Raw genomic sequence first — 11,651 nt, forward strand, 5'->3', positions numbered from 1 at the left:
AGTTGGGCTGTTGGAATTCTGTGTGAAGGTGGGTTCCTCAGTTGGGCTGTTGGAATTCTGTGAGAAGGTGGGTTCCTCAGTTGGGCTGTTGGAATCCTCTGAGAAGGTGGGTTCGTTCCTTTTGTTAGTGACCTGTTTCATTTCCTGGTTAGTAAGAGGAATACTCTTGCATATTGGCTAACTCATCTTTCTTTTGTTTTTTTCTCTTAAGTTTTACTCAGCTTGATATTGTTCTCTGCCTTTACCAGGACTCTGTCTGCCAGTGATGATGTTGAAGACAGAGAAAATGAGAAAGGTCGCCTTGAAGAAGCCTATGAGAAATGTGACCGTGACCTGGATGAATTGATTGTGCAGCACTACACAGAACTGACAACAGCCATCCGCACATACCAGAGCATCACAGAGCGCATCACCAACTCCCGAAATAAGATAAAGCAGGTAAGCATCGTTTCTTGTATGGTGATTGTAGCCCCTGTAGCAGAGGGCTGGTTTGGAGTGGTGGCCAGCAGTCCTTAGTGAGTAATTCATAACCACTCTTGTCAGGGACTTTCGCTGCCTGGAACGTCTAGCTGAAGAGGGTCACAGTGGCATTCTGGGATTGCTTCTTCCCTGCCCTGTCTCTTACCCTCTGGCTTCTGCCATTGCTTCTCCCTGTTGTGTGAGATGACACAGTGAAAGATGGCTGCAGCTTGAGGAAGACTGGAAGGAATGCAAACCAAAGAGCAGAGCTGTTTTAAGACCCTAGGCGTCTACTGTGAGAGGTGGCTTCCATCACGTGATGTCAAGTATACTTAATGTACACGTCACACATCTTATATGTGTATATGTGCATATTTGGGTGGGTTTATATGCATATATATACAAAAACACACATATACATACATACATACACATAAAATCACGTAGCAGTGATTTGAAACTATTTTAGTTTTTTGCTTTGGAAAATTTGACTTTGAGCATCTCACCTAATTTGAAGTTGGTTGTGATTTCTCTGTAATTATGGTACGTTCTTGGTAATTTTTGTGAAGAAAAGAAAAGCTAACTTACAAATTATTTAAAAATATAATGAAATGGTTGTGAATACCAAAATTCTTGAGTATCATCTTTAGTAATAACAAACGTGTGTTCATTTTTATTTTAAAATTTACTTTTTATATTTTGGAGCTTTTTCTTTCTTCCTCTCTCCCCCCTCCCTTTCTCCTCCTCCTATTCCTTTCTCTCTTTGTCTCCTGCCCCCCCACCCCCCATCCCACTTTTCTAGGTCCTTCAAAGCTCTTGTGTCCTGGTTATCTTAGTGCTTTATGGGGTAAAATGGGTTTAGAGGTATTTTTATATTTGGCCAAGAGATGAACTATCACATAACTATCAAATGTATTGCCCCATCATAGTCCGTGTAATTCTTGGCTGTGTAGTTTGAAGGCCACTGCTTTAATTCCTTTAGTACTACTCTCTGATAAATTGTGATGATTGCCACCACTTACTGGGCCCTGATTATTGGCCAGGCATGATTACGTCTGATCCTCATTCAACAAATTTAGAATTCAAACTCTGCTCTCCCTGACTCTAAAGCCTTTGCTGCTAGTTTTCAGACTTTTTTTTTAAACAGCAGAAACCTGCTATTTATTTATTTATTTTTAAATGAGATATTTTGCAGAACCCCCACCTACCAAACAATGAGAGAGGTGGCGCTCTGCTGTTGTTTGGTGTTGGGGTGAGAGGTCCAGAGCCTCGTGCTTGCTCCCCTCCTGGCCCCTCGGTGGCTGCCCCTGCAGCACCTCTGTGGGGCCTGAGGGCTGCGCAGACTATAGTCTGAAACCCACTGCCCTGTGCTGCTGGATGGATTGGGGGGGGGCTCCTGGGGGGACCCTGCCCAGGAATAGCTGGACCTACAGCATTCTCACCAGCTTTATTTCTTGTCCTCTAGACCTTATATTAGGATTCTGTAAGCAGGTACATACATTCTTCTTCTGAGAACACTGTTGATACATGACTTGCAGCCTCCAAGAGTTCAGTTCCAGAATCAGTAAGCCTTTAACCTTTTTTGAAGCAACGTGCCGACCTCTTTACATTTTAAAATTAACCGGGCATTTTTGAAAGGAATACTGTAATTCTTAACCTTTTCAAGTAGTGAGTTCATCCTATGGATTTATCTGTGAAACGAAGTAAAGCTATAAATCAGTTGCTCTAGATTTAAAGTAAACTGTAGTCCATTTTGACCCAATATACCGAACTCAAGAGGGGTCAGCAAATGAATATATAGAGCTGCTGACCTTCTGGCTCTGCCTCAAGTAATCACAGCAAGGGTGAGGGACCTTTTGGTATTTGTGTTTTCTGATTAGTTGGCTTGGCAGAGGGAACTTTGTCCTAATCTCAAGGGAAGCGCCGGCCGTGATTTCTGCCTTGACTGCCTGTTACTCTGCGTCGATAGCATCTTTGCTGCTAACAAAGAGTGTCCGCCTGGTATTGAGGAAGCAGAAGCCCCAACCTGATGAGTTCCCATTTGTTTTAGTCGCTACAGTCTTTTCACCATCATTTTTACGAAACAAAGAAAACTTCGTGTTTGTTATTTCAGACAGTTGCCAATAAAAGAAATGTCACATAATTCAGTGTTACAAATTAGCTTCAATATTAGGGAGAAGAATAAAGGGCCAAAGCTCTCTTCAGGAAAGCCTTTAATGATTGATAAATGGGAGAAGAAAAACGTTGGGGAAAAATGAAAGTGAGTTTGTTTTCATTGCATAATTTGACAGTTCTGTATCATGAAAGTCCATTTCTTATCACCAACGAAGCACTGATGTTTCTTCACTCATCTTTTCTTGTCTTTTGGTTTTTAATTGTATTTTTGATTATATACAAAATATAGGTATGTATTTCTTTTAAAGTAAAAATGTGGATGACTCAATAGTCATTGGTCTGCAAGATACTGAGAATGTGTAGATCTGAGCTGAAATTTTCTTTCTGTTCTTTGCCAGAAGGATGATATGAGGATTCATTCAACAAATATTTGCTGAGCACCAGCTGCATGCTGGGTTCTGTTTTAGGTGGAGGAGCTATAACAGTGGAATCTGCAGTCTCTGTCCTCGGGGAGCTTACATGCTAATGGAGGAGACACCTCAGGGGCTGCTGTACCCAGTAGAGTAGCTAGCATATAGCAGGTGCTCCCTGGTTTGTGCAAATGGTTTGCACTCAACTACTAACCAAAAGGTTGATGGTTTGAATCCACTCAGCAGTGCTGCAGAAGAAAAGCCTGGCAATCTACTTCTATAAGGTTATAGCCATTGAAAACCCTATGGAGTGCAGTTCTACTCTGAAACACATGGGGTCGCCATGAATTGGGATCAGTTCGATGGCAACTTTTTTTTTTTAAGTACAGTCTAATGCTTATCACAGGAGCCCCGGTGGTGCAGTGGTTAAGTGCTCGGCTGCTAACTAAAAGATTGGCGGTTTGAATCCACCAGCCGCTCCTTGGAAACCCCATGAGACGGTTCTACTCTATTCTGTAGGGTTGCTGTAAGTCGGAACTGACTAGACAGCACATAACAATAAGAACAACAACAACAAGTGCTTATCACAGGAGCCCTGGTGGTGCAGTGGTTAAACACTCAGCTGCTAACCAAAAGGTCAGCCCTTTGAACCCACCAGCCACTCCACAGGAAAAAGATGTGGCAGTCAGCTTCCCTAAAGATTACAGCCTTGGAAACCCTATGGGGCAGTTCTCCTCTGACCTGTAGGGTTGCTGTGAGTCAGAATTGACTCAATGGCAGTGAGTTTGGTTTTGGTTTTGGTGTAATGCTTGTCATGGGAGCAGGGTCAGCTGATGGGAGACTGCACAGACTTGTCTCCGCTGTGATGTGTGCACAGACAGTTTACATTTCACCTAGTTGTGCTCTCTTGGTGGTACATCAAACTCTTAACTCATTTTTCTTGCCTGTAAATGGAACTGACTTTACGTGATTATGCAACTGAAGTTGTTCGGGCTTAATCAGCGAGTAATGCAACATTCGTTACTTAACATTTAAATACAATTATTATTTTTTTTTGCTTTTGTATGAAAGTGTACCTCGAAAGATAGGATTATAATGAAGACTAACCATAGTTAATATAAAAAAATAGGCACAGTTGAACAACATGGCTTTGGTAGGAAGTTATTTATAGCCCAATTATAAGATGGGACATCCTGATTGTTCATATGAGAAAGGGAAAAAGCCTTCGGGTTTTTGGAAATGGACATGCTAAGCAGGGGAGAGTGATGAGATTCTGCAATTTAAAATCCAGACGGTGGTCTGGAGTGCATTAATGCAGTCACGGTAGCCATGAGCTCATCTTTCCAATAAATTAACAGGATTCAGATGATTTTTTGTGTACTGTATCCAAACTGCAACTCAAAAGGAAGTTATTGCCCTCGGAAAGGGTTGAATAGAGCTGTTCAGAGAATTTAAATCCTTAGAATGGCAGCTAAAAAAAACCAAGGGGGAAGAAAGCACGGGAAATAAAAGTTTGAGGGGTAATTTAAGAATGATTTATAGTTCCAAAGGGCTCTTAAGCAGAACTGTGAGCAGTGTTTGTGAAGTTATTTCTTTCTAGGTACTCTCCTGTGGAAAAAATTGGGTTGGACACTTGGGTCAGGAGAATACCCATCAAAAGGCTTATATGGAGATTTGCTACCAAAATAATAATAATATCACTGATATTTTATTCTTTAAAAGTTAAGAATAATGTTGACTGTTGTATTAATTGGAGCCCTGGTGGCACAGTGGGTAAAAGCTCGGCTGCTAACCAAAAGGTCGGCAGTTGGAATCCACCAGTCGTTCCTTGGAAACCCTGTGTGGCAGTTCTGCTGTGTTCCGTAGGGTTGCTATGAGGCAGAATCAATTCGATGGCAGCGGGTTTGGTTTGGTTTTTGGTTGTATTAATTTTTATTTATCCTTCCTGCGTCACGGGAAGTTTTTCAGGCGAATTCTAGTCCACTGTTTCAGTGAGGTGCTTGCACATTTTCAGTGAGGTGCTTGCACACTTGTGCTTTAGTATGGATAATAAGCACACTCAGAGGCATTCCTCCACCCCCCTTATCTTCTTTATTCAAATTCAATGCTTTTCTCCTTTTCTGAGTTGAAAGTTACGGCCTTCTACCACTTTGCCAGGACCTGTAGATCCATTATCCCCTCTGAAATTATCTCGGCTCTTTCTGTCAAATGCTTGTTGTTGTTGCCGTCCAGTCGATTCTGACTCATAGCAACTCCATGTGACAGGTAGAACTGCCCCATATGCTTTTCCTGGCGATAATCTTTATGGGAGCTGACTGCCCCGTCTTTCTCCTGCAGAAACACTAGTGGGTTTGAACCACCAACTTTAGGTTAGCAGCCAAGTGCTTAACCATAGCGCCACCAGGGCTCGCTCTCTCAGATGCTACCACAGTGCTATGCAAAGGCCCCGGTTAGCTTTCCTCATCTCTGTATCTTTCCCAAGGTGGGACTGCAGAAATCTCTATTTCTCTGCTGTCTGTGTCCTCCCCTCACATTTCAATTCACATTAGCCTCTTGGGCCCTGTTTTCCTTGTTTTCTCTTTTTCTGGTAGTCTCTAATTAGAGTGATTTGCACTTCTTAAAGGAGCCCTGGTGGCTCAGTGGTTAAGTGCTCAGCTGTTAAACAAAAGGTTGGTAATTGGAACCCACCCGCTGCTCTGTGGGAGAAAGATGTGGCAGTCTGCTTCTGTAAAGATTACAGCCTTGGAAACCCTATGGAGCGGTTCTACTCTGTCCTATAGGGTCTCTATGAGTTGGAATCAACTCAGTGACAATGGGTTTGCACTTCTTTTATATTGAAACTGAAATTCTTGCTATTGTTTAACAGGTGATTAGGAGCAATTATAAATTTATTAGAATTCTGAGGAAGGGAAGGAAACTGGTATTTGAGGAAGGATTTGTGTACTTTGGTTTTGATGCCCTGATTTGAATAGCCTGACTTTTAATGGTTTTGTTTAGGTAAGAAACAGAATACCGTATTGTTATGCAAATAACAGGCACCTTCTATGTTTGTTTGCCAACTGTGTCCCCCCTCGGGGTATTTTTGTAAGCGTGCTATGCTAATTTTTTTTTCTTGTTTTTACAGCAACATGTAAAAAAATTGACATAGCGGGGCTTATGTGGGGGGAGCAGTTGGCAAACAAACGTAGAAGGCCCACATTATTCATGTAAAAATACACTAATATACTTTTTACGTCTCAATTATCTCTATCAATGAAGTAAAATGGAATTAAGATACCACATTTATAAAAGTAGAACACAGATCAGGGATTTGAGAAGTAAATGTGTAGGTGTAATTTGATACGTTTCTCTCATTTATATGTTATTTTTCATTGATGGACATGGTCCTGGTTCCACCATCCCTGTTTTTAAAAATGATCTTTATTGAGGTATAATTTACATACACTAGAATACTCTTTGGGAAGTGTATATACCCTGAAAGTGTTACCGTTACCCCAGAGCATTTCCTCCTGCCTCTTTGTCGTCCAGTTCTCCCCACACTCTGCCTGTTCTAGAACTTTATATATAAAAGGAATCCTACAGTGTGTGCTTTTCTGTGTCTGACTTCTTTTGTTCCGTGTAGTATTCTGGAGATTCTTCACGTTTCTTCCCTTTTATTGCTGAGTAGTATTCCTCCCTCCTCCTCAGGTTTTAAAACAACATTTCTTCATAACTGTGACTTTTCAATCAAAAAGGTGATGCCTCAGGGCAGTTTAGTATTAAAAATTCTCCTAACTCCTTATGTCTGCAGCTTTGGTTACCCCAGTTTAGGGGATAATTTTGGCGATGCTCATTTTCTACACAGCCTGATGCCGAAGTTTTTCTTCACAAGTTTTACCTCCCTTTTCGTGTCTCTTTCCATGTAGTGAGCAAAAGTGAGAAGTGAGCAGACTATATTGTGTATATCCTAGTATGAGATACCATAGTGGTCTTTTTCCAACCAGAAAGAAGTTTGCCAAGCTTTACTGATACTTCGTAAGTTTATCCCACACTCTCTTGATCAAGAGCCTAGCTGGGTGTTGTATGACATAAGATTTATTTTTAACTGTTTCCATAGTAACCACTGCATGCAGAGGAATAAGCTGAGAATTATAGAACTAAGCTGGTATGTATAGAATATCAGAAATCAAATTCTAACAGATTTTAACTAAGATTTAAATTAGAATGGGTTGAATAGCTGGAGTTCTTAATCCAGGGACCAAGAATTCCAAGGGAGTCTAGGAATGGCTTTTGGAGATATGTGTAAAAGTCAAATAAAACCACAAATGCTGATAAAAACCAGCCTTCCTGTACCTTATCCTACCCCATTCCCAACTCCAACACTTTAGAGGGATTGACCTTTACTCTTTTAGTTGTTTTTTTCAGGTATTTCTATTTTTATATTTCTACATAATATGCTTATACTATTTTTTTTTCTTTTATTTTAGACATTGTATATTGACTTCCAGCTATGGAAGATGAGGAATGAGGCCCTCCCACTCTTTTTCCCACCATACCACATCTTCCTTCATCCTCTCTCTCTATGTAGTTGTAGCCTAGTTTTTGGTTAAGTCAATAGTCAGTGCTTACCCTTAAATGTTTACATCTAAGTCACACAGCATACTATGATTACATTTTCTCTTGTGTAATTTTTGTTGTTGTCAACATCCCTGGAGTTAATGACTGAATGATTCTGTTGCCTTCTATGTTGGATTCCTCCCTTCTTGGATCCCATGTTCTCTTCCGTTTTTCTCTGGTTTGATGGAGCACTTCCTTCACTAGCTCGCTGAGTTATGATGCATCTAAGGTTCAGTTTTGGAGAGCTTGTAAGTCTGAAAGTGTCTTTATTCTTTGCTCACACTTATCTGACAGTTTTCTGGAAAATAAGTCCCTCTTGGAGTTTTAAAGGCATTACTTCTTTGCCTTGTTGCTCATAGTGTTCCTCTTGAGAAAAGTCTAATGCCATTCTGATTCACAGTCTTTGTCTGGGTCCTGTTTTGTTTTTTCTTTGGAATTTTTTAAGATTGTCTATTTATCTCTTGTGTTCTTATGTGTCAGAATAAAGTGCCCTGGCGTGGGTCTTTTTCACTCATTGTCCTGAGCACTTGGTGTGCCTTTTAAATCTGGAAACTCACATCCACTGTTCTGCAAAATTTTCTTTTCTTGTTTTATTGGTATTTCTCTCCACTCCATTTTCTCATACCCCCTTCCTGACTTTCCCAGAACTCCTGTTTGGCCAGTATTGGACCTCTCAGATTAAGCCCCTAATTTTCTTTTATCTCTTATTTCCCATCTGTTGTTTTTTGAGTTTTATATTTTGGGAGGTTTCCTTAAGACAGTCTTCTAAACTTTCTATTGAATTTTTTTTTTTTTAATTTTTGCTATCATGTTTTTAATTTCTAAGAGATATTTTTCATTATCTCAGTTTTTAATAGCATCCTGTTCTTATTTCATTTATGTAATATCTTATTTCTCTAAGGAAATTATGTTTTTTTTTTAAAGTTATTTTTCCTGTTCCTTTACATAGTTTCTGTCCCCCCAGCCCTCCTCTAATACTATTTTCTTTTTGTTTGTTTTTATGCCCGTCTTGTCATATTCCAGGTGTCCTCTGAATGTTTGGTGACCCTTGGCTAACCATTTATCTGTAAGAGGGAGGCATTACAAAGCTGATTGGAAGCTCAGTGCATGCTATGGGCTTGCCTAGTGGTGACTGGGCAGAGACCCAGTAATTTCCTTTGTAAACCTCAAATGTCACTATCTATAGATCTTTCACTTGGGCCAGGTTACTGTCCACAGGGCAAAGCCACAGATCACTTGTGTCGGGACTAAAAGTCATGCTGCCAGTGTTATTGGAGCCTAACTGGAACGAGGCTGACGGTGGCAGAGGGGGCTGAGCATATTACTACTGTTCAATGGGCCGACTTCGACTTCATCTTCCCGTTTCCTGTCTAGTACCTCATGTACTCTTCTCAGCTGTGTCTGGCATTTCCTGTCCAGATCCTTTCTGACTCATTGTCTTCAGATTGCAGACCTCCTGTTTTGGCTAATGTTGGGGGAAGGGAATTGCCTTTGTGTGAGGTTTGATGGGGATATAGGGCTCAAAATGCTCCTAATAGAAAGTTGTAACCGTGTATGTCTGCCTTTGGTGTCCTTGGTGCCTCTTTACTGTGACAGCAAAGCCCTCTCCAGGCTGAGGTTTTCATGTTTCTCAGGTCACAAATTTAGTTATCATCCATCCTCTTGCCAACTTCCAAAATTTTGTTGCCACCTTTTACTCACTATTGCCCTCCTTTCTCTTTTTAAACAATTTTTTTTAACTGTTGTTGAAAATATACACAGCAAAACATACACCAATTCAACACTTTCTGCATCTACAGTTCAGTGACATTGATTACATTCTTCAGGTTGTACAACCATTGTCATCCTCCTTTTCCAAGTTCTTGCTCCTCCGTTAATGTAAACTCCCTGCCCCCTAAGCTTCCTATCTACCTTTTCGAGATGCTGTTGTCAGTTTGATCCCATATAGATAGTTCTTTAAAAGAGCATGATGCTCAAAGCAGACATTCATTGCTAATTAATCTAACCTATTGTTTGGCTTCCCCTGCATGTCTGTTTGTCGTATTGTGGGGGCTTGCGTGTTGCTGTGATGCTGGAAGCTATGCCACCAGTATTCAGATACCAGCAGAGTCACCCGTGGTGGACAGGTTTCAGCTGAGCTTCCAGACTCGGAAGAAGGACTCAGCAGTTTACTTCGAAAAGAATTAACCAGTGAAAACCTAATGAATAGTGGTGGAACGTTGTCTGATATGGTGCCAGAAGATGAGCCCCCCAGGTTGGAAGACACTCAAAAGACAACCGGAGAAGAGCTGCCTCCTCAAAGTAGAGTCGATCTTAATGACGTGGATGGAGTCAAGCTTTTGGGACTTTCATTTGCTGATGTGGCATGACTCAAAATGAGAAGAAACAGCTGCAAATATCCGTTAATAATCGGAAAGTGGAATGTATGAAGTATGAATCTAGGAGAATTGGAAATTGTCAAAAATGAAATGGAACACATAAAGATTGATATCCTAGGCATTAGTGAGCTGAAATGGACTGGTATTGGCCATTTGGAATCAGGCAGTCATACGGTCTACTATGCTGGGAATGACAAAGAGGAACGGCGTTGCATTCATCGTCAGAAACAACATTTCAAGATCTATCCTAAAGTACGATGCTGTCAGTGATAGGATAATATCCATACGCCTACAAGGAAGACCAGATAATATGACTGTTACTCAAATTTATGCACCAACCACTAAGGCCAAAGATGAAGAAATTGAAGATTTTTACCAGCTTCTGCAGTCTGAAATTGATCAAACGTACAATCAGGATGCATTGGTAATTACTGGTGATTGGAATGTGAAAGTCAGAAACAAAGAAGAAGGATTGGTAGTTGGAAAATATGCCCTTGGTGATAGAAACGATGCTGGAGATTGCATGATAGAGTTTTGCAAGACCAACAACTTCTTCATTGCAAATACCTTTTTTCACCAACATAGACGGCGACTATATACATAGACCTCTCCAGGTAGAATACACAGGAATCAGATCGACTACATCTGTGGATAAAGATGATGGAAAAGCTCAATATCATCAGTCAGAACAAGGCCAGGGGCCAACTGCAGAACAGACCATCAATTGCTCATATGCAAGTTAAAGTTGAAACTGAAGAAAATTAGAACAAATCGACGAGAGCCAAAGTACAACTTTAAGTATATCCCACCTGAATTTAGAGACTATCTCAAGAATAGATTTGACGCGTTGAACACTAATGACCAAAGACTAGATGAGTTGTGGAATGACATCGAGGACATCATGCATGAAGAAAGCAAGAGGTCATTAAAAAGAAAGGAAAGAAAGAAAAGACCAAAATAGATGTCAGAAGACACTCTGAAACTTGCTCTTGAACGTCGAGTAGCTAAAGCAAAAGGAAGAAATGATGAAGTAAAAGAACTGAACAGAAGATTTCTAAGGGTGGCTCGAGAAGACAGAGTATTATAATGACATGTACAAAGAGCTGGAGTTAGAAAACCAGAAGGGAGGAACACAGTTGGCATTTCTCAAGCTGAAAGAACTGAAGAAAAAAATTCAAGCCTTGAGTTGCAATAGTGAAGGATTCTATGGGGAAAATATTAAACGATGCAGAAAGCATCAAAAGAAGATGGAAGAAATACACAGAGTCATTATACCAAAATGAATTGGTCGATGTTCAATTATTTCAGGAGGCAGCATATGATCAGGAACCGATGGTATTGAAGGAAGAAGTCTAAGCTGCACTGAAGGCATTGACAAGAAACAAGGCTCCAGAATTGACGAAATATCAATTGAGATATGCTTCAACAAACGGATGCAGCACTGGAAGTGCTCCCTCGTCTGTGCCAAGAAATTCGGAAGACAGCTACCTGGCCAACAGACTGGAAGAGATCCATATTTATACCTATTCCCAAGAACGGTGATCCAACCAAATGTGGAGATTATTGAACAACATTATTGATATCACACACAAGTAAAATTTTGCTGAAGATCATTCAGAAGTGGCTGTTAGCAGTATATTGACAGGGAACTGCCAGAAATTCAGGCCAGATTCAGAAGAGGATGTGGAACCAG

General features: G+C 40.6%; 1 protein-coding gene across 5 annotated transcripts in view; it reads left to right on the forward strand.

Moving 5' to 3' along the window:
* EXOC4 (exocyst complex component 4) overlaps positions 1 to 11,651 on the forward strand; it is an 830,578-nt gene that overhangs the window by 20,947 nt on the left and 797,980 nt on the right. For all 5 annotated transcript variants that reach the window (XM_004382687.2, XM_023737127.1, XM_023737128.1 and 2 more), the window contains exon 2: positions 249 to 438. In XM_004382687.2, the coding sequence (XP_004382744.1) occupies positions 249 to 438 (190 nt within the window). The remainder of the gene's footprint in view (positions 1 to 248; positions 439 to 11,651) is intronic.

Source organism: Trichechus manatus, unplaced genomic scaffold (genome assembly GCF_000243295.1).
Source record: "Trichechus manatus latirostris isolate Lorelei unplaced genomic scaffold, TriManLat1.0 scaffold00097, whole genome shotgun sequence".
Taxonomy (NCBI): domain Eukaryota; kingdom Metazoa; phylum Chordata; class Mammalia; order Sirenia; family Trichechidae; genus Trichechus; species Trichechus manatus.